This window comes from Lepidochelys kempii, chromosome 3 (assembly GCF_965140285.1).
Source record: "Lepidochelys kempii isolate rLepKem1 chromosome 3, rLepKem1.hap1, whole genome shotgun sequence".
NCBI lineage: Eukaryota > Metazoa > Chordata > Testudines > Cheloniidae > Lepidochelys > Lepidochelys kempii.
Window position 1 is genome coordinate 65,487,667 of NC_136382.1, and position 23,692 is coordinate 65,511,358.

Here is a 23,692-nt window from a genome sequence, read left to right on the forward strand (position 1 = left end):
ACAGCCGAAGCAATATAGCTGTGTCGCTTTAACATCTGTAGTGTAGACCTGGCCTTAGAATAATCTCTCTTTCCATCCTTTGCAGGAGTTTCCCCATAAACTCCAGCTCCAGAAAGAGGAGTGTCTCTCAGGCCATCTGCTTTAGGTTCATCAGCTGCAAGACTTTTGCCCGCTCCCTTCAGCTAAACACCCTTTCCATCTAGCCTTCCAATCTCAAAGGTTCATCACGCCAGCCTTCTCCTGTCAGTGTCTGCCCCGCTATGAGGGAGGAGGCAGCTTTATGCTGTTCCACTTTCTCCCAACTCCTTCCCAAAATACCTAAGGAAGGAGATTCCACCACCTCCCTAGGTACCGCATTCCAGTGTTTCACCACCCTCCTAGTGAAAAAGTTTTTCCTAATATCCAACCTAAACCTCCCCCACTGCAACTTGAGACCATTACTCCTTGTTCTGTCATCAGCTACCACTGAGAACAGTCCTTTTCTTGCAGAGTATCCTATACAGATTTCAATAGGATCATAACTGGGCTCCAAGATTGCCTCATAAAAACAGCCCAAGAACTAAAATGGGAAGAGAAGAGAAGAAACATTTCTAGGCTCTGTAGTCTAGTTAGAACTAAAAAATTCCTCTTATGAAGGTACTACACTGGCAAGTGAGCTGTTTTCTCACTTTTATATTATATTTATTTAAGTAGACAGCCCTCCCAACAACCAGCAAATCTCACTCAACAGTCTCCCTCTATTATGTATTCCATATTATTTATTTTCAGACTATGGCCTCAATGGCTACTTTATTCAGATCAGCAGAAACCAAAAAACAATGCTGAGCAAATAAAAATATACTGCTGTTTAACTCGTACGTCCCAATGCTGTTCATCTCTGTATTCATGGAGTTGTCCCGCAGTATACTCTTTCAAATCAACATTTTAAGAAATAAACCATAAGTGAACCACTAATGTCTAATTTAGATGAGTTGGCGCACTGTTGCTAAACACAAAAGCTGTAGATTTTATTCCCAATTATTCTTAATTTTTAGCAACGTGAGTAGAAAAGAAAGAAAAGATTTTCTTTTTTCCCCTCTTCTTGAAAAATAAAATGAACATTTGTGCCAAACTGTTTTTAAAAGCAAAAGCAAAAAAACAAAACAAATGTCATGCAAAGAAGTTTGAGTACAACTTATTCAGGGGACAGTTTCTTCATCTTATCTGCAAATCGTTAAAGAAAACAGTTGGGGATGACTGATTCCCCGGTACATAGTAGACCACGACTGCATACAATAAATCCTACAGCCAATTACCAGGACAAAGTTACCTGCTTTTACAGTGCTATATAAGTGCAAATTATTATAAACCTGCCAGTTGCAAGTAAAATACTAGTCAACTTAGAACAAAACCACAGGTCTCCAGACACACTTGAATGACTGGGAGTACTAATATTATAACAGTACCTCTTATGTAGTGCTTATCATCAGTAGATGTGAAAGCATTAGCTAAGTCATTGCAGTTTGTTTCATAGAATCATAGAATCATAGAATATCAGGGTTGGAAGGGACCCCAGAAGGTCATCTAGTCCAACCCCCTGCTCAAAGCAGGACCAATTCCCAGTTAAATCATCCCAGCCAGGGCTTTGTCAAGCCTGACCTTAAAAACCTCTAAGGAAGGAGATTCTACCACCTCCCTAGGTAACGCATTCCAGTGTTTCACCACCCTCTTAGTGAAAAAGTTTTTCCTAATATCCAATCTAAACCTCCCCCACTGCAACTTGAGACCATTACTCCTCGTTCTGTCATCTGCTACCATTGAGAACAGTCTAGAGCCATCCTCTTTGGAACCCCCTTTCAGGTAGTTGAAAGCAGCTATCAAATCCCCCCTCATTCTTCTCTTCTGCAGGCTAAACAATCCCAGCTCCCTCAGCCTCTCCTCATAACTCATGTGTTCCAGTCCCCTAATCATTTTTGTTGCCCTTCGCTGGACTCTCTCCAATTTATCCACATCCTTCTTGAAGTGTGGGGCCCAAAACTGGACACAGTACTCCAGATGAGGCCTCACCAATGTCGAATAGAGGGGAACGATCACGTCCCTCGATCTGCTCGCTATGCCCCTACTTATACATCCCAAAATGCCATTGCCTTCTTGGCAACAAGGGCACACTGCTGACTCATATCCAGCTTCTCGTCCACTGTCACCCCTAGGTCCTTTTCTGCAGAACTGCTGCCTAGCCATTCGGTCCCTAGTCTGTAGCTGTGCATTGGGTTCTTCCGTCCTAAGTGCAGGACCCTGCACTTATCCTTATTGAACCTCATCAGATTCCTTTTGGCCCAATCTTCCAATTGGTCTAGGTCCTTCTGTATCCTATCCCTCCCCTCCAGCGTATCTACCACTCCTCCCAGTTTAGTATCATCCGCAAATTTGCTGAGAGTGCAATCCACACCATCCTCCAGATCATTTATGAAGATATTGAATAAAACCGGCCCCAGGACCGATCCTTGGGGCACTCCACTTGATACCGGCTGCCAACTAGACATGGAGCCATTGATCACTACCCGTTGAGCCCGACAATTTAGCCAGCTTTCTACCCACCTTATAGTGCATTCATCCAGCCCATACTTCCTTAACTTGCTGACAAGAATACTATGGGAGACCGTGTCAAAAGCTTTGCTAAAGTCAAGAAACAATACATCCACTGCTTTCCCTTCATCCACAGAACCAGTAATCTCATCATAAAAGGCGATTAGATTAGTCAGGCATGACCTTCCCTTGGTGGATCCATGCTGGCTGTTCCTGATCACTTTCCTCTCATGCAAGTGCTTCAGGATTGATTCTTTGAGGACCTGCTCCATGATTTTTCCAGGGACTGAGGTGAGGCTGACTGGCCTGTAGTTCCCAGGATCTTCCTTCTTCCCTTTTTTAAAGATTGGCACTACATTAGCCTTTTTCCAGTCATCCGGGACTTCCCCGGTTCGCCACGAGTTTTCAAAGATAATGGCCAGTGGCTCTGCAATCACAGCCGCCAATTCCTTCAGCACTCTCGGATGCAACTCGTCCGGCCCCATGGACTTGTGCACGTCCAGCTTTTCTAAATAGTCCCTAACCGCCTCTATCTCCACAGAGGGCTGGCCATCTCTTCCGCATTTTGTGATGCCCAGCGCAGCAGTCTGGGAGCTGACCTTGTTAGTGAAAACAGAGGCAAAAAAAGCATTGAGTACATTAGCTTTTTCCACATCCTCTGTCACTAGGTTGCCTCCCTCATTCAGTAAGGGGCCCACACATTCCTTGGCTTTCTTCTTGTTGCCAACATACCTGAAGAAACCCTTCTTGTTACTCTTGACATCTCTGGCTACTACTTTCCCATATTTATATATAGCCAATTTTCATGCTTGTCCTGGAAGCTCCAAGTAGGGAGATGTAGCAAAAAATGACTGGATGAGGAACAGGTCACAGTGCCCCTAAAAGGCTCAGACAGTACCACATTCGAACAGCTGAGCCAGAGTAGTCCTGAGCCACACATTCCAAGCTTCAGGACTACAGAGTCGAACAACCGGTGTGTAATTCACTGCTCTAGAGAACACTCTGGGATACCACATACATGAAAAGGGCTACAGCATATGAGAACAATCCTGGTCTACATCATGCAACAGTTCTTTTGCACCAGTGAGAGATGTTAAGTATGAGACTGAAACAAAAGAGTATTTTAGAATTCCTGTTTATGGACGGAGGAAAACAGACATGTTTTTCTTGTGTGTGTTAAAAATATTTTAATTGGAGCAGTTAGCACAAAAGATGACAAAGCAGAGGGAATCTGAAGTCTTCAGACAAGAAAAAGACAAGCAATAAGGTCATAGTAATATCCCTTGAAAATCTGAATAAGGAGAGATGTTGAGAAGGTAGTTAGGTTTATACGTTTTGTTGCATGGTTTCTGAAGGGCAATTAGTCACATGCTCACATAAGCCAAGTTTTTCTGATTTCAACTCATGCTAAGAGGAGAAAAATGATAGTAAAAAGGTAACATTCCTAAGTACTGAGCAGCTCAAAAAAAAAAAATACAGGGAGATCTTCAGACACCAGACCCATAAATGGACTGTGCTAGTTATAGTTGCTGACATCACACATACTTTTTTAAAAAAACTAAACCAAATGTTCTAATAGGGAAGATAAATTAGATAAATTGTTACCCCTCTCATCTTCTTGCTGCGCTTGATGTTTCTGACAGGTGAGTCAGAGTGTGCTTTCCAAGCTCTCAGTCATGCCTATCTGAGGGTACATCAACACAGAAAAACAAAACAAAACAAAACCAAAAGCCCTATGGCAGCAAGTCTCAGAGCCAGGGAAAACTAATTTTGGTCCACACTGTGGGGCCACAAATAGCAGTGTACATGTTTGGGCTTGGGCTGGAGCCTGGGGTCTGAGATCCTCACCGGTTTCGGCACTCCAGACCCAACCTGAATGTCTACACTGCTATTTTTAGCCCTGCAATGCAAGCCCGAGTCAGTTGACCCCGGCTCTCAGACTTGCTGCCACAAGAGGTTGTGTTTTGTTTTGTTGGGCTGTGTAGATGTACTCTGAATAACCCCAAAGATAAATGCTAATTAATCTTTGGAAATAGACTTTATACCCAATCCACTAGAGAAAGAGAGACACTTGCACATACTCCTGGCAGTAAGGCCTCAAATAAAGTTCTGTGATGGAGCCTTTGACAGAAAAGAACCTCCCTCTTTTCTAAATTCTGACATTTCTCTTTGCCTCTGCATCCCTAAATGATGTGCATTCTTGATTTTGTAAACAATCCACAATAGGATTTGGATATCAATGTATCCAAACTGCAAGTGATTAAGTATATATGGCTGTTATCTATGCATTAAGCCAAGGGAGATAAATCTTCTCTTTGATACAGAATAAAAAATGAAAATCTGCTGAAAATCCAATATCTACTACTTCAAGTTTTCAAGTCATTGATGTACAATTTCTTCTGTTTTGAGAAATTGCACCGATTCCAGCAGTATTCCTCATTTGAAGTTTCAGCAGTATACGTGAGACTACTATAACAGAGATTTAGGGCCACTAAGTAGCCTCTATATCACACACAGCAATATATTTTCTAATACCTTCTGCATTAATAATTTTAATTAGCATCACATCACTCTGTAGGAAAACGATTTCTCCTCCACAAATAAGCACTGCTCACAGCATTTGAGCATTCTTTCTATGAATTAGGTGGAAGAGTATGTTCAAAATATTCAGTATTTGAATTGTTTTATGTATATTTGGGAATGCAGTCTCTATACAATCAGTGGAAATACCATGATATATATCACAAATTCTCACAAGTTTTTGAGAGGTTCATATTTTTCTTTTATAAAATATGATCACAAGATATGATATTTTCTGGTAAGTTTTATAACACCTATTTAATCCACCACTTTTTTTCCTCAAGAGTTTAAGGGGGAAAAAAACAAACCCAAACCACTATTCATATATGCTTTCTGCTCTACCATCATAGAGCCAATAGATGAAAGACGAATTACCCAACAAATCCTATTCCATCAGCTGTGCAAACACCGAAGCAATTGGTGAATGTAAATATTCTAGCAACTTTATCCACCACCGTTACAGGCTTAAATATAAAATGATGTTATTAAAAGCGTGATTGCAGCCTTAACTAAATATTACTCTGGCAGTGTTTTTCTTCCATAATTGACACTTCAGAGCCTGCAGAAGTCAAATGTTTTCTTTATGAAAACTCTAGTAGACTTGGACATATCCAAGAAAAACCAAGTGTACAGCATTCAGTTTGAACTTAAAAAAAAAGAATCTTTACCATTAGATTCAAAGCAAGTTACAATTACACACACACACACACACACAGAGAACTTGTAAAATGATATTTGAAAAGCACTTAATTGTAAAACTCTTTCACATTACTAAATAATCTACTCCTAATTTACTATTCAGCAAGAATATGAAGTGGTATCCTTACACATTTATATTTTTACATATGTTGCTCATGCATATTTAGGTCATCAGCGTGCTTGTTTACTGTAACTATTGCAGGAAAAGCATGTGGAATTGAGGATCTCTTGGCTTAAAAATAGAGGACTTTAACAGACCATACACATAACAAGGCATCGTTTCAGCGCAAAGGGTTAACACTGAAGCTGCAACAGATAGATGAAAATTTCAAAGTGCAAACTGCACAGAGGGGGTAGGATTGCCACCAGGTAAGGACAGGCAGAAGTATCACCACTGCCATCTGACAGGCATTCTTCCCAGGGGAGAGCAGCTTTAAATTCTGGGCAGGACACCACAGGAGTCGTACAGGTGGAGGATACTAAAGAGATGTGCTGAACTGACATATGTTGTGTTTGCCCTGCCCCTGCCCTGGTCAGCTTTTCACACTTTATGAGCTGTACTAGCTAGTTCCAGGCCCCCAAATGTCACAGCAGTTTGTGGACATCTTGTGCCAGTGTGTTTGTCTAGCTTCAGGTAGACTTTCCATTTCTTGGAACTCACATCCTGGGTCCTTCCAGCTTCTGCTGGTGGAAGCCAGGGAGAGAATCAGGCTCTGTGTGTGTACAATTAGTTAACATGAAAAAGGAACCATGAAAAATAGAGCATATTATGCTTCATCAAGGCAAAACAATTAGCTACCTATATTGTAATACTAATGTAGCTCAGTTAATAATGCAATTCTGGCCCCTACATTTTCAAAGTGGGGTGCAGGAATTTAGTCACCAGATTCTCATTGGCTTAACACAGGGGTGGGGAACCTACAGCTTGTGGGCCAGATCTGGGCCACTGCTTCATTTCATCCGGCCCTCAGCAAGTCTCCATGCTGCCAGACCTCGCTGCTCCCCCTGGCGGGGCTGGAGCCGCAAGCAAACATCCTCCCAGACCATGCTCCCCAACCCCTTGCCCCAGCCCTGAGCCTGCTCCCGCACTCCAAACCCCTCATCCCCAGCCCCACCCCAGAGCCCACAACCCCAGCCGGAGCCCTCACCCCCTCCCGCACCCCAACCTCCTGCACCAGCCCGGAGCCCCCTCCCATATCCTGAGCCCCTCATTTCTAACCCCACCCCAGAGCCTCAGGGAAGCCCCATCACCTCCCCTCACATTGCGGGGCTGTGTGTGGCCAGCAACTGATTTTTCCTGTGGGCCAGTAGCCCGATAGAAAAAAGGTTCCCCAGCCCAGATCTAAAGTGTACCTAGAAGGCTCATTAGAGAAACACTGTTGTTATGGACTGTGAACCCAAACAAAGAACGGAACTTAATAGAAGAAGAGTTGATACTTACTCCTTATTCCTGTTTTTAATGCAGGGATGATAAAGAACTTTGACTGCATTCCATGTGCCTGAAGACCTGGAATCAGGCCTCAAATTATCTTCCAAAAATGTAAAAACACTGCTGGATGCTGAATTTCCCATAGATTCCACCAATAAAGTGTCAGAATTTAAAAGCCACATCTGTGGATAGACAATAGTTTATTTATAGAATACACCAGCAGCTTGAACTTGTTCTGTTACTCCGGATTTAAACCTGACCTGCTATGAGTAGGTGACATTAGGCCACATAAATCATGAAGCCTGATGTTTACTAGAGCATGACAATTTAAAACTATATTCTAACAAATCTTTAATGGATGTGAATTAGCATGTTATGTTAAATAATCTTAAGTGTTCAAAGTGGTGTAAGCTCCAGTGGAGATAAATCAAGGGATGTATAAATGATGCAGAATTTCCTGTGATCCGTGTTAGGAGCAACAGAACTGTGAATCTGCATTTCCTTTGTGGCAGTAGCATGTTTCCTCTGCTAGAAAAAAAACAGCCAGCAAAACACTATTGCTCCAGTAGCTAATGGATGATTTTTCTAATTTTATATTTCAGTGATGTGTCAAGCAAATGGTGCTGAAACAGTCAAGTCCTGAAGACAGGACGGCAGTTGAGAGATTTCCCACTGGAAAAGCCAAGGAATGAGAGGCAGCGAGAGTATTTAAAACAGATTGGATAGAGCTAAAACAAACAGAGAGGGAATGCGCAGTACATTAGAGTTTACTAACGATGAGACAGGCCTAATTAACAAGAGTGGCAAAGGCTCTAGCCAACACTTATTTGGAAAATAAAACTAATAAAAAGAGCTGATAATGGGAATCAGGTTTCTCCATACTAATTGCTGGCACAAAAGTGCTAGAAGTCTATATTAAAGGAAAGTTTTGAGAAATCTCAATTCTTTTCACTGTATTATTATTATTATTATTAATCCAATCACTGAATGTTTGTGTTGTGTTACCCCAAGGCCCCAAACAAGATAAAGCACTGTTGTGCTAGGCACAGTACAAAACCATTCCTGTCTCTCCCCTTTTCTTCATTTATTCACTTGGCTGTGGTAGTAGAGAAACATGAGTTGCCAAAATCAAATTATCTTTCACAAGTGAGCTAATAGAATTTTTTCGCTCTCTTTGAGCATATTATTTCAGTTTGCTTTGTATGTCACTCATTAAACGTATTACTTTGTACTGTCCCAATTCCAATTCTTTTTCCCCAAAGACCTAGCTGCTCTTTGAATTGGCAGGCAAGTTTAATAGGATTCTTTTCTTAGCTGCTTTTAACATTCACTTTGATGTATCTTTGGACTCTTATAAACAGTATCTAGTGCACTTATAAAAGTAGGAATAAAGTGCTGCTATTGGTTAGTTCGTGCTAGCCTTTTGCTTTTGGAGACCTGGGTGACCTTAGATTAAGACAAGTTAAATTAAGTTTGGTGATAGACTTATTGCAGCCCCTGCTAACAGGTTTGTTCACATCAGATAACACTTACTATTTGATATAACTGATCACAACTATTGCAGGTTGTCAGAAGCCCAGTATTAGAAAACCGTAGCAAGGCTTTTGCAAAGAAGGAATGAGACACACTCTCAAAGATGTCTCAGGAGGAGACAGGGAAAGAGGAGACATGCGTTATACACTAGTTAATTGTACTGAGTTTTGCTCTAGGAAGGATGTGGACAAATTGGAGAGAATACAAAGAAGAGCAACAAAAATGATTAAAGGTCTAGAAAATATGACCTATGAGGGAAGACTGAAAAAACTGGGTTTGTTTAGTCTGGAAAAGACTAAGACTAAGACAACACATGATAACAGTTTTCAAATACGTAAAAGGTTACTACAAGGAGAAGGGAGAAAAATTGTTTTTCTTAACCTCTGAGGATAGGACAAGAAGCAATGGGCTTAAATTGCAGCAAGGGCTGCTTAGGCCGGACATTAGGAAAAACTTCCTAACTGTTAGGTGGTTAAGCACTGGAATAAATTGCTTAGGCAGGTTGTGGAATCTCCACCTTTGGAGATTTTAAGAGCAGGTTAGACAAACACCTGTCAGGGATGGTCTAGATATTCGTCCTGCTATGAGTAAACGGGACTGGACTAGATGACCTCTTGAAGTCCCTTCCAGTTCTATGATTCTATGATAATAGAAGTCCCTTACTCACAAATACCAAAACTCACCACATATGTTCTCCCTTCCCCTTTTAGAGTCCTTCTAGAATCTTCAGAAAATTACTCCTGGGGAAATTCTGTGCCACTGCGCAAGCACAGAATTCCTATCTCCTGCAGACAGGCATTTTGAAATAAATTACCAAAATAATTGAAACTGACATGATTATATTGTGTTATTTTGACAAATAAAATATGCAGAATTTTGCAAAATGTTAAAAGATTGTGCACAGATTTTTAAATTTTTTGGCACAGAATTACCCCAGGAGTAGAAAGCGAATAGCATCCTTCACTCTAATCTTAGAGGATACACCGTCAACATATGTCTACTCCTTTCACAGTTTCTTTTGCACCCTCTTTAGAGATTACTAATCAGTTTCACTTGGCAGCTGGATCCATCTGAAAAGTGCTTCTGTTTACACATTGTAATACTGTGGGACAGAAGCCACAGATTACAACCACTTTGTCAAACCATGTCTCATGTTAGCAAAGATCAAACAGATTTGTATTGATGTTTGAGTATGCATTATATAGCAGAAATCTGAGACTGTTGGAGGAAAGGCACTATTGGTTATGTGAGAAATTTCTGCATCTTCTAAGCCTGTCAGTTTCTGAACTTATTTATTTTCTTTCAGCATTTTCCTTTTCCCCAGTATTAATTATTTTATTTCTGACCTGATTGTTGACCTGTATGAACAGTCCCAAATTCAGTCTCAGTGTTCTGATACTAAGCATTTATGCATGTTACTTCTGGCTAATATATTTGTAAATTTTAATCTGAGCTTTCAGCTATTTTATGGATACTACATAGATTTTTCTCTTCTCCATGCAGTATCTGGATTCCCAAATTTCCTTGAATTTAACACTTGGTAAGAAAAAAACTGCTACAGCAATACTTAAAAAATAAAGTAAATTTAGAACTTATCAACAGTGTCAATTTGAGAGCCCTGGAAAGCAACATACTCTGTACTAACAGAACAGTTACACGTTGTGTAATAAAAACCTAAGAAAAAACAGTGCTAGCTTCCACATACAGTCCTGCTACTGTGCCACAAGCATGACACAGAGGGACCACCATTTGGGTCGGTAAGGTAAGTCAACTTCTATGCCCATTCAGTCTCACTACTCTGCTCAAAATGACAGCAAGGATGCAAATTAGAGCCAATTACGTGATTTGTATAACAAAGACATTTATCCTGTAGGAATTGGATTGACTCATTTCACATAGACCGATGGACTTAGATATGAAAGAAATAGGTGCCTCAGAAATATGTAACATAAAGAGAAGTGTTACAAGAACTTGCAGTGACTCCTAGACTGTGTGATGCTGTATAGAATATGTGAGACACTGTATTATATGGATACCAATATTATAAAATTGTGGGGGGGGGGTGAGAAAACCTGTATTTGTGCTGGAAATGGCCCACCTTGATTTTCATACACATTGTGAAGAGAGTGGTCACTTTGGATAAGCTATTACCAGCAGAAGAACTCAAGTTGCAGTGGGGGAGGTTTAGATTGGATATTAGGAAAAACTTTTTCACTAAGAGGGTGGTGAAACACTGGAATGCGTTACCTAGGGAGGTGGTAGAATCTCCTTCCTTAGAGGTTTTTAAGGTCAGGCTTGACAAAGCCCTGGCTGGGATGATTTAACTGGGAATTGGTCCTGCTTTGAGCAGGGGGTTGGACTAGATGACCTTCTGGGGTCCCTTCCAACCCTGATATTCTATGATTCTATAAGAGTGAGTTTGTGTGTGTGGTTTTTGGAGGGGGGTGGGGGGGTGAGAAAACCTGGATTTGTGCTGGAAATGGCCCACCTTGATTATCATACACATTTTAAAGAGAGTGGTCACTTTGGATGGGCTATTACCAGCAGAAGAGTGAGTTTGTGTGTGTGGTTTTTGGAGGGAGGCGGAGGGTGAGAAAACCTGGATTTGTGCTGGAAATGGCCCAACTTGATGATCACTTTAGATAAGCTATTACCTGCAGGACAGTGGGGTGGGAGGAGGTATTGTTTCATGGTCTCTGTGTATATAATGTCTTCTGCAGTTTCCACGGTATGCATCCGATGAAGTGAGCTGTAGCTCACGAAAGCTCATGCTCAAATAAATTGGTTAGTCTCTAAGGTGCCACAAGTACTCCTTTTCTTTTTATAAAATTGTAATAAGTCTTACCACATATGTAGGGCCCTACCAAATTCACAGTCCATTTTGGTCAATTTCATGGTCTTGGGATTTTAAAAATTGCAAATTTTATCATTTCAGCTATTTAAATCTGATATGTCATGGTGTTGTAATTGTAGGGATCTTGACCCAAAAAGGAGTTGGCGGGGGGGGAGGGGGGGTCCGCAAGGCTATTGTAATGGGGATTGTAGTACTGCTACCCTTACTTCTGTGCTGGTGCTGGAGGGGCGCTGCCTTCAGAGCTGGGCATCTGACCAACAGCCGCCGCTCTTCAGCTGCCTAGCTCTGAAGGCAGCACAGAAGTAAGGGCAGCAATACAGCGACCCCCTCCCCGAAACTCCCTATTGGGTCAGGACCCCAATTTGAAAAACACCGGTCTCCCCCATGAAATCTGTATAGTATAGGGTAAAAGCACACAAAAGACCAGCTTTCACAGTCTGTGACGCTTTTTTCACAGCCGCGAATTTAGTACGGCCCTACAGATATGCCATGGAAGGTTTCAGTGGAAAAGTTATAATTCGTTAAATATGATAATCACGTTTATATGTAAGTATCATCCTTGTATAGAGTAATAAATATGTATGGTATATTTGCATTTCAAATTTGTGCTGTGCTTCCGGGAAACACCTGCTCCCCCCCATAGATTGGCATCAGCACTATCCAGCCTGCCTGATCGCTTATCAAAGGCAATCACAAAAACAATGAACCCATTGAGAGAAGGCAGAGGTTACACCTATGAGTCAGCAGGACATGTAGGGACATTCCGGTGGACAGGGGGCTCTGCTTTTCCATACCCATGTGCTGTACGTTTGTGTTTGGGACAAAGGACGTCCAAGCCACATAGCAAAGGATATAAAAAGGCAGCTGCATCTTCTCCATTTTGTTTTCAATCCTGCTTCCTACCTCTGGAGTAACTTTTCTACAGACTGAAGCTTTGAACAAAGAACTGAATGGCCCATCCAAGCTGTGGACGTGTTCCAGAGGGACTTTCCAGCCAGCAAACTCACCAATACAGCTCCGAACCTGAGATCTGGACTTTGAAGTCTTATGTATGTATCTGACCATTTAGGGTTTTGTTATCCCAAAATGTATTCATAACCTTTACTCGTGTGCGATATTTATTTGCCAATTCAGTCCAAGACAGTGAAACTTTAAATGCTTGGGGGGCTCCACTATCACTGCTTTAAAATCAAACCTTGCTGAGCCAGCGTATTATGCTTACTTAGAATCTGTCTTTGTTAACACCTGTAATGCTGTTAATTGGCAATTTGTTTTTATTTGTAACCACTTTGCAATGCAGCATGCATACTGACACTGTACAAATAGCCTTTTGTACACAAAATTCTTTTGTACAAAGAAATTGCAAAAAAATCTGCTGGACCTTTCCTAGTGATTAAAGCCCACCCACCCCCCGCAAAACTGAGCACTTGAAGTTGAGCCAAAACCTTAAATGTTCAACATTTTCTTGGTGTAGACAGCTGTGTGGCATATCTATGGTACTCTTCCTAAAAACAAATGCTTTTTTTTAAAATAAAAAAAGGTTTCTGCATTTAAAAGTAATTGTGCCAATTAATGGGGAAAATATTGTTACCCAGTGATTTCTTGTCTAGCACTGAACTCTTCCCCAGTTTGAGGCACTGGCTCCTTCCTGAAAATACTAGAGACAGTTCAGACTTCTCCACAAGGCTCCAAAGTCTGACTATGAATCTTGCATGAGAGGAATGCTTACAAAACTATATTGAAACATTTAATTCTTATTGCTCAATAAATGTAAATTCGGAATAGCAACGTCTTATTCAGTTGTGTTAATTAGGTAAATGGACCTTGGTTGGGTGTGGTAGAAGAAGAGGCTGGTCATAGAAAGACAATTAGGTAAACAAGTATCCTTTGGATCCTCATCTTATCCACAATCCAAGATATTTTGTACACAGTGAGCAAGAAGCGAAAAATTAGTAGGGAAGGAGAAAGAAGCAGAACAGAACCTGTTTGGATGAGGATACAATGTCATGAGTCCAAAAAACTTAGATCTCCAGTAATATGACAAATTAAAGTTGGTAAAGATTAAAGATATGCCTGGTTAGCCTGATCATACCAGAAGGACTTGATTCAGTGTACAAGTATTTATATGGGAACAAATATTTAATAATGGGCTCTTCAATCTAGCAGAAAAAGGTATAATAAGATCCCATGTCTGGAAGTTGAAGCTAGACAAATTCAGACTGGAAATAAGGTGTGAATTTTTAACAGTGAGAGTAATTAACCATTGGAACAATATACCAACAATCGTGGTGGATTCTCCATCAGTAACCATTTTAAAATCAAGATTGAATGTTTTTCTAAAAGATCTGCTCTAGGAATAATTTTGGGTAAGTTCTATGGCCTGCATCATTCAGGAGGTCAGACTAGACAATCCCAACTACCCCTTCTGTAATCTATGATCTACACATTCCACAAGGCTAGCACAAAATCAGCAGGGACAAGGAGTTGAGTTCCTCGTCCTCTATTATGCAAACATTTCTGAAATACAAGAATGCATCATTGAGAGAGCCCAGATCCTCTCTTTCTGAAAAAGGGGGTAAAAGAAAGAATGCCATACTTCTTGACAATGCACCATCAGCTATTTAAAGACATGGGAGAGTACCCTAGACTTTCTGCCTTTTTAAGTGGTTTTAGGGCAATTTTTGGGCTCAGCCCTGGAGAATCCCCCATTGGTGAAGTTGGTTTGGCCCAAGTTGAGTCCCAAGTGTTGAAGAGAACTGAACAGCTCTTGTAAAGGTGTCACCAGAGAAGTCTTGATTAGCATTGGAGGATACAGAGATCCCAAAGCACTACCTATTTCCCTGAGAAGCTAAGAGTCCACTGACTGAACAGCTGCGGCAGACCTCCCCACCTGTGGCTTTTAAGAGGGCCTCCTCATAATGGGAGCACCTCCAGGCTTTCTGTCTTCTATTAGTGTGGCATGCTGCACCACAACGGGGATAGGGTGAGTGGAGACAAGATGGTCAGCAGCTGGTTCTGTTCGGGGTCACAGCTCCATAAATTTTGGGCCCCTCTGGGGAAAAGAAATGGAGGGAAATGATTCTGGCAGTGCTCGTTGAAGTTAAGAGTTAAAAGATAGGATGGCAGAGGATAAGGCAGAACACTGAACTGCTACTCTGTTTGATCTACCAGAAACAGGATTAATTGGGATGAGGACAGAAGGGATGTGCCCACACCCCAGAGGTCCCTGGACAAGTCTGAGCTATTTCCAACATTTCCAGGAAGAAGGGTGCAGCCCAAGTGTATCAGATATAAGGCTCCAGAATATTTTTTTAATTTCCTCAGTCATAGAAATATTGTAAACAGACAAGACTACATACTTCTATGTAAACAGCATAGCTGTGTACAGTACTTTGGACTAACTGCTTGAGACTTCAGTGAGCTTTTAGTCTAAAAAATTCAAGTGGGTTCTTAACTTCCATTGCAAACTAAAAACTAAACTAAAAAGAAAAAACAAAGGAGAGTCAAAGGCAGGCAGGCAGACAGGCACAACTGATACGTTTGAACGATCAACTCCTTTTTCTCATTTCCCTTACACACATAAGTAAGCACATAATAACCAATGAATAAATGTCAGGAGTTCACACTCATGAATATATTTCTATACAATTATAAGAAAATGCCATACCAAGATGTAGACTTTTCCATCATGTCCTTGTATTCTGAATCTAAATGTGCTTCTGGCAGAGGACAGATCCACGAGACACTGAGCTATAATGCTCTGTACAAACTGAGACCTGTTTTAAAATAAATCAGTCTTCACAGAATGTTTTCATAGTAACTATATTTTACAAAACTAGCCATTGATACCCAGTGAACCCCTAGCAAACTTTAAACATATAGCATCTAGGTTTCTCCATGCTGTCAATTCCACTACAGTGTGGCATGGAAATAATGCCCCTAGACTTAAGTCATTATTGTACGGAGATAGAGCTTCTCTCTCTTCACCTCCATCTTTCCTATCTTCCCGTAACAAGAATTGGAGTATTTTCCCTTTTCTGCATAATAAAAATTGCCATACTTGAGTAGACTAATGATCCATATGGTCAAATGTCCTGTATCTGACACAGTCCAATGCCAAATGCTGCAGATAAAGGCATAAATACTGCCCTTTATGCACTATGTGTACATACAACATACAAGTGAATAATGATGTACATATTTGAAATATCTTTGAGTTTGCAGAATGGAACAGTAACTCTCTTCACAGCAGACTATATTTTATGGTAACCTCAACATAAACTGGATTGTCTGAAAATAAAAATAAAAAAAAATGGAAAGTACAAGTATTAGCTGAAATTAAAGGTTACACAGACAGGACAGAAAAAGTGTGATTTAGATTGTCAGATACCATCTTGTAATTAGCAATTATATGAAAGCATAGCATAAATTTAGCAAAGTAACGAAGTTTGCATATTTAGTCACCGAAAGTCAAACAATGTAAAAAAGGTTAAGGTTCCAACTACAAAGTTATTTTGGCTTTCTGTAATGCCATCTGTACTTTATGGTATACAGTTTACCACAAACAGTAATATATAAAGCTATGCCTTTAATTAGAAAAGAGTTCACAAGATACAGCAGGTATAGTATATGGCTGAGTTAAGAGTGCTTTTGCATTTCCTAACTTTGCTATTTTAATAGTGCATAATATTTAATTAAATACCAAAAAAGTAACTATCCAAAAAGTTTAAGCTTTACCACTCAACAACATTGTTCCAATAACCAAACTGAATACATTATCTGATTTTTATACCTTGGTATCATGTCAAAATGTTTTCCAGATGGCTGAATAATCATCTCAGTGATGTAATATTTTGTAGTCCCTAAAAATCAGACAAAAGGAAATTTTTTAAAACTCAATGAACCAGTACATTTATTTTCTACAGTAATATACTGCATCACCACATTCACTAAACTGTAGATCAGCATCCAATTAAACAGTGGAAGAGATGTCCAAATTCTTATTTTGACATGTAAGAGGAGAAGCTGGGTAACTGGTAAAGAAATCAGACATGGCCAGAAGGAAATATCTCTTTAGCTCTTTTTGGAGCTAATCACAAGATCAATATTTTGCCATCTGTATCATTCCCTACTTCACATCAAGAAGAACAACCATTTCCCCCTATACCCCATATAAATCCAGAGTAGGCAGGAGCCAAAACCCCTGCAGTGATCATTTTAAAAACATGTAATGTATTTATATGTTTGCTGATACCAATTAAAAACTCTTGTCCATTATTTATTATTTCTGCACCAACCCTGAACAAGAAATGAAAAACACTTAACGGACTGAAATCAGTTCAACTTATATCAGTACTTCAGTATACTCTACCAGCCAATGATTTCCCAGTGAACAACACACACAGGGCTCTAACAAGAGTAAACTCAGGGGACTAATTCTCTTCTTTCTTCAAAAAGAGTGGAAACAATACTTCTCTATAACAAAGTTAGGCTACCTCAGGACACTGGCCCTTTCTGTATTGATACATACAGGACCCACACCTAAAGTGCAGACATTTAAAAAAAGTCAGAAGAGGAATTGCTTCAGCTTTACAGACATAGCTGCTTCCATCGAGGTCATCTTTTTCTTTTAAAATATTTTTGTAGGTATAAAAGAAAAAATATTTTATTTATAATATAAAACACAGATTGTATTTTACAAGCTATTTATAGGTTGCTAGATAAGTGTATTTATTAAGTACCTAATTCCATAAACATAAACAAAGATAATATAATGTTTTAAATGGGGAGATAGAAAAACCTTTTTCTCCCCACAGTTGCATCATATACACTTTTGTACACAAGCAGCTAGTACAATATGGCTAGTTCCCAGTACAAAAACAAGTACACAAACTGTAGCATTGCTATAAATCTGTGAGCAGATATTGCAAATCTGGGGTTTCTTGCAGGTAGATGCATGAATATCCGGAGCAGAGTTATTCTGCATGAGTATCAGTGTCCCAGTTCAGTGCCTTTGTTTGTCTTTGAATGCTAGGGACTAAAACCTAAAGACTTCTCTCTGGTCTTAGGACACTGGGATTTGAGCAGAAGTGTGTTTCTTCTATTGTCTGGAGCAACAAATCACAATTTTGGGATTCTCTTTCATTAGAATTAATCTGGTAATACACTTCCTTGTGGCTATTAATAGTCTGAATTAGCATCGTTATTTGTTATGAAGGTTTGAGGAGAGTCCCTTAGAACCTTTGCTTATACCAAAGTGTATGTCAAAAGTTCCATGTAAGCTTTTATGCTTGTGGGACTAGACTATTCAGGTATACAGGCAGTCCCAGAACGAGTGTGCGCGCGCCTGGTGAATCATTTGCTCATATCCTTTTTAGCAGAAATTGCGGCTGAAAAAGTTCATGTTGTTGGCGAATATAGAGATGTAGAAGTAGTGCATGACTTGTTTATTTCAGCATCTTTCAGCACTGCTTAGTGTTTAGCAATTAGCACTGTAGGTCTGACCACCTGAACCTATGCAGTGTATCTTGAAAGTTAGACACTGGTAGCTGTATGTCTGCTCAGGCAGCTGGTGTGGAGACAGTAGTAAAGAGAGATAAAAATTCATATTTCTAAAATCAGATTTTTGGAATTTGTATGGTTGTGCTATTTGTTCAAACGATTTCAGGTCTGAGAATTATGTACGCTGATCTAAGGAAGTCACTTTATTTTCTAGCCACCAAGTGATTTTTTCATAGAAAAGGTAAAGGGCAAAGTCTGGGATTTTTGGCATATATATTAGATGAGCCCCTCCCAATCATTTCCCCATGCACTGAAGCACAAGAAGTGCCAGAGCAGCAGCACTCCATGATGCACTAGTTTGGTTAGAAATTCCTGTGCAGGCTCTTCAGATCATAGCTAGCCCTTTTCTGCAGCAGAAACAGGGCCAGAGCCTCTGTTGGTCTGCGTCTGTTGTCTCTTGTCTCAGACTGAAGTTCTTTGGGGTATGGACCATCATTTGTTCTGTGTTTGTACAGCTCCTAACACAGTGAGGACCCGGTTCGCTACCAGGCTCCTGGCACTATGAACAACAAACAATACTTATTTATGGCTCTGTTCCCTGCATTCCCCCGACTGCGGCCTCAGAGATGGGGAGGCTTTCTCTGGGCCAGCAGAGAGCACTCAGCCTCCTTGTGGGCTTAAGAAAGGCATGGTTGCTGATTGATTAGACAGAAAGATTCGACATAAGCCTATCGGCTCCTGCACACACCTGGGAAGCACTTATAAACCCTTGCCCTTGCTCTGGGGCACCATTCTGCTCTAAGAAGAAAAGCTTCCCCTTCCCTGACCCAGGATTAGAGCAGGACCAGGTGTTGGGCCTTGATCTGGGCATCATGCTAGTCACCTTTTTGGGGCAGGGAAGGAATTTTCTCTCACTGTCAGACTGGCCTGCGCAATGTGGGTTTTTTCATCTTCCTCTTAGAAGCCCCAGGATCTAGAAGGTAAGTGAGGTTGTAAAATTCATTTTGTCAAAACTTGGCAGGTGTCCACTACAGGTACTCAGTCAATAGGATGTCTGGCTCCCTGATGAACCAGAACTGGAAGCAGATTAGAAGGTATCTCCTAAAGAAGGTGGGTAACAGGGCTGGGGCTTCCAATGTCTTGCACAGTGAGGAGACAACCACCTCTTCCCCAACCCTTTAACTCTTGTACTGGGGGGAGGAGGGGTGTCGGTAGCTGTGGGGTCCAAGCAACTGTGCTGGGACTAACAGGGTGAAGGGCTGACGGTAGTCCTCTAGGAGGTGGAATGAAGGAGAGAGGGTGCTGAAGCAGCTCTTCACCAGGATTACATGGATGGATGATCTCCACTGGCCAAATAGTTATTGCCAAATAGTTCCCAGATGTGTTACTTAATAAAAGTTGTGGCCTAGTTAAACCACATTTCTAATTAAACCACATTCTAGTCTTTCTTTCAGTGTTGACTGGGATTTGCAATCCAATTGACTGAGACTTAAAACAGTTTTTAACCAATGTTGTTATCCATATTGTCATGGGTGCCAATCAAATGACCGTATGACCTAAAACAGAGCCTCATCACAGAACCAGTGTGATGCAGTAGCACATTTAGCATAGACAGGTCTCAAATACAGAGCCTACTTATTCTACATTTAGTGCAGCACTGACATTTCTTTCCTTTTTACATTTGTCAGTCCCGTTGTAGGAAACAAAAAGCTTAGTGAAAATAATAAATAACCAGTCTGCCAAACACTCCCCAGGACACCAGGAGATCGGCCCAACAATTTAGAAAGTAAAATTTTAAAGTAAATGTCAGGCACAAAAACTGAAAGCAGAGGAAAGTTTTATTTTACATTTACCCCAGGTGGTAGCCACCGGATTTTTACTAGTGGTGAGAGAAATTTGATTGAACTAAAACAGAAGACTCAGAGAGCAATTAAAGCTGCCAAGCACTTAGGACAAACATATTTTACAAGGTATAAGAGAGCGTGTAGATTGCACTAGTTTAAACTTCTAGTTAAAACTAGTGCCCCTGCACTAAAAGTGTCCACTGGGCAGTTATGCCCTCACTCCATAGAGTGCAGCAGTGTAAAGGTTTAATTAATATACTGAAAGTAGGAAAAATTTAAAATTAAAAAAGAAATAACAGGTAAGGATTAAAAACCAAAGTAACAAAAACAGCGGCAGTTAACGTAACAAAAATCAGAACTAACTATGTCTAGGTAACGCCTATCTATAAAAATGAACATTTATAATTATTTAATGGAACTGACAGCCTTCACCCTGACCACACTGTTTATATGACAAGTCCTTTTCTCCCACCCTTTTATCTGTCTTTGTCTGTATAGATTTTTAAGCTCTTTGGGACTGAGGGACCTTATCTTCCTATAGATCTGTACAGCATCTTGCACATTTTGTATTCTTTATAAAATATAATGTAATATAAATAATTAATACCACTCCCAGGCAATAAACTCAAATATTTATATATAAAATTACAGATCTATAGATATACATACCAGTATTAACAGAGTCTGGACACACACATTATGTACTCCTATTTTACAATATGTTTTTCAAGCATGCATATAAATTACTCCTCTGTACATTAAAATATTGTCTACAAGACCATTAACTTGAACATTTAGTCTATATTTTTAAATACACTAAGATCAAACACCACAGTACTTCAATGTTCATTTCTTGTAGATTGATCAATTAAGGTGACTAACAAATTTCAAATGAATCAACTTCAAAGTTTTTGCCAACTTTTGAGCTATGAGACTTTATAGCCTTCTCTTCTGTATTAGTTATAGTTGATAGGAAGTAGATTTTTCTTTGAAGAAATTAACGTTTGCACATGATTGATAAAAAGTTTATTCTACCTTATTTTGTTTAGCGGGGCTATTTACGAAAGACTAACTGCATACCTGAGCTTATATTAGTTATGTAGTTCAGACCTAATCTAGACACTAAACAAAATTTACTAAGGTACACAAAGTATACATTCCACGATTAATTGCAAATGGGTCCATGATACTCGAGGTACACATCTTTTTAAAACTAAATCTAAATGCTTGTGTTATATTTAAATCTCTACCCATTATTTCAGCTCAGAGTTGTTCATATCACAACTCTGGGTCTATGCTACAAATCCACTTTACAACAGAACAAGCAGCATGGTTCAAACATATAAAAAGGAATACATTCATTTTGCTAAGTGTTAAAATACAGAGAACAATATGGCCAGATGCACTACATAAACAAGAATCAAAATAAATTACTGGGGCCAATAACCTCATAGTTTTGACAGTGGAAACAATCTCACCCTTTCAGAAGTGAAGAAGAACCCCCCACAGGAATCAACTCAGCATCCTATTGATAAATTATTTTTCTCCAGAAGTTTTAACCTCTAGTGTTTAGTGAGTGAGCCAACCAAGTATCGTTTTGTTTGTGTAATCCATACCTGATGATACGGTCTCTCCCAGCATTGCCTTGCAGCGCTTACAAATTACTCTAGCATTTTCCTTTGATTTCTGTAGGACAAGAAAAATGTCATTTAAATGCCATTCAACTCTTCTGAAAAAGAACGTATAATTTTAAAATAGTCTCCAGAGTGCATATTGAACTTTATACTTCACTCCTCAGAATGTTTATGTACATACAGATGTGTCTTGACTATTTCATTCACTGCAGCCTTCTAAATTTTCTGAGTTACTAAGAAGTTGTGTGTTTGATTTAAATCTTCCACTACCCTTACGACACTGTACAAGTTAAACCCAGAGTTCGTATTTAAATTGAACATTGTTTAAAAGATATAACTGAGCTCAACACTTACCTTCATTCATACTATCTCATTAGCAAGATTTATGCATCTAGTATCTACACAATCAGCATTATACCTGTTCATCTGGGGTATACGTTTAGCAAATATGTTTCACATAGGCATTTGTCTAGGCTTAGAAAAGTTTGAAAAAGAAAACTTTCAACTTGAAAAATCATATTGAAGCCTGACTAACTTGTAACTACACAGAAAAGTAACACCTAAGACTATTATAAATAAAACAAGTTAGTGAAAAAAAATCTTTTTTCCCCATTTATTGTATTATTGTATGTCCCTAATAAAATGTGGTCACCATTTTCCATTGTTTCCAACTGTAATGAAGCCAGCCTTTCACTAAAGCCAGCATACCTCTTAACTTTAAAGCTTTCATGTGTGATATAAGCCACCAAAATGTATGATAAATGACCAAATGTAATTTGTGTGTTGCTGCCTACTGTACCATAAATGACACATCATCTTTTCTCATAATAGAACATTTTTTAAAAAAATGTTTCCTCATTGTGTGATGTAAATGTATGACCTTAGATTGTATTATAATTACATCTAGGAACAAAGAATGTAGGCAATTCGTGTAAGATTAGGGACTGTATCCTAGAATGCAGTGACTTCAAAAAAAAAAAAAGGACTCAGTGGTAATGATAGATTACCTTGGGAGCTCATGTTGGTTATGCTGTAGCTAAGATCGTGAACATGGTCCTTCCATGTATAAGAGGAGAAATATTAAGTAAGAGTAGAAAAGTGGTATTACCTCTGTATACAGAATTAGTGAGACAGTTACTGGAATACTGTGTAGAGTTCTGGAGTCCATACATCAAAAAGGACGTTGAAAAATTGGAAAGAGTTCAGAAAAAAGCTACAAGAATGATTCATGGTCTGAAAAACGTATCTTATGAAGCTCAATCTACTTTGATTAAGAGGTGACTTGATCACTGTCTACAAGTATCTACATGGGGAAGAGATTTCTGACTGTAGCTCTTTAGCTAGCAGAAAAAGACATAACAAAATCCAAGGCTGAAAGCTGAAGCTAGACAAATTCAAGCTAGGAATAAAGTACAAAATTTTTAACGGTGAGTGTAATTAACCATTGAAACAACTCACATAGAGACAGGGTGGATTTTCTGTCACATGAAGCCTTTAAATCAAGAATGGATATTTATCTAAAAAATATGTTATAGCTCAAGCTATGGGTTTGATGCCAGAATTACTGGGTGAGATTCTTTAGCTTGTGTTGTGCAGGAGATCAGACTAGATACTTATAGTGGTCCATTCTGGTCTTAAAAATGTATCCATCTGGGAATATTAGATATGTGGGTTCTATTCCTAGTTCTGCTAAAAGGAACCTTATGCAATCCCTCAGTTAATTTATTAGTGAAATGGGATTGCCCTGAGTCCAAAGGTAGGACTGCACAGGGTATAGATGAGATTTAAATTCATGATCTCCTGGCTCCCAGCTCTGAGTATCTTCTCATGGACTAAACAATATTTGGGTGGAGATGGGAACCTAATTCAGCTCAAACATTGTACATTTGAGAATTTGACTTGCCAGGTGAAAGTGAGGCTGCCCCTAGTAAGAATTGCTGCCTGTTAGCTCTTGTTTCTAATGAGACTGAATCACCGCTACCCTCAGGGAAGACAGCTACTTCCTATTTCCTATTATTAGGACACTGAGGAGATAGTCTATCCTGCAAACCTC

At 39.7% G+C, this 23,692-nt stretch overlaps 1 protein-coding gene across 3 annotated transcripts in view; it reads right to left on the minus strand.

Moving 5' to 3' along the window:
- The window catches only part of UBE3D (ubiquitin protein ligase E3D), a 112,146-nt gene that overhangs the window by 74,449 nt on the left and 14,005 nt on the right, over nt 1–23,692 (minus strand). For all 3 annotated transcript variants that reach the window (XR_012157979.2, XM_073336551.2, XM_073336549.2), the window contains exons 5-8: nt 21,622–21,691; nt 16,453–16,522; nt 15,328–15,436; nt 7,286–7,455 (exon numbers count right to left, since the gene is read on the minus strand). Coding sequence is in view for 2 of the 3 variants with exons in the window: in XM_073336551.2 (XP_073192652.1) it covers nt 7,286–7,455; nt 15,328–15,436; nt 16,453–16,522; nt 21,622–21,691 (419 nt within the window). In the remaining variant the exon portion in view is untranslated. The remainder of the gene's footprint in view (nt 1–7,285; nt 7,456–15,327; nt 15,437–16,452; nt 16,523–21,621; nt 21,692–23,692) is intronic.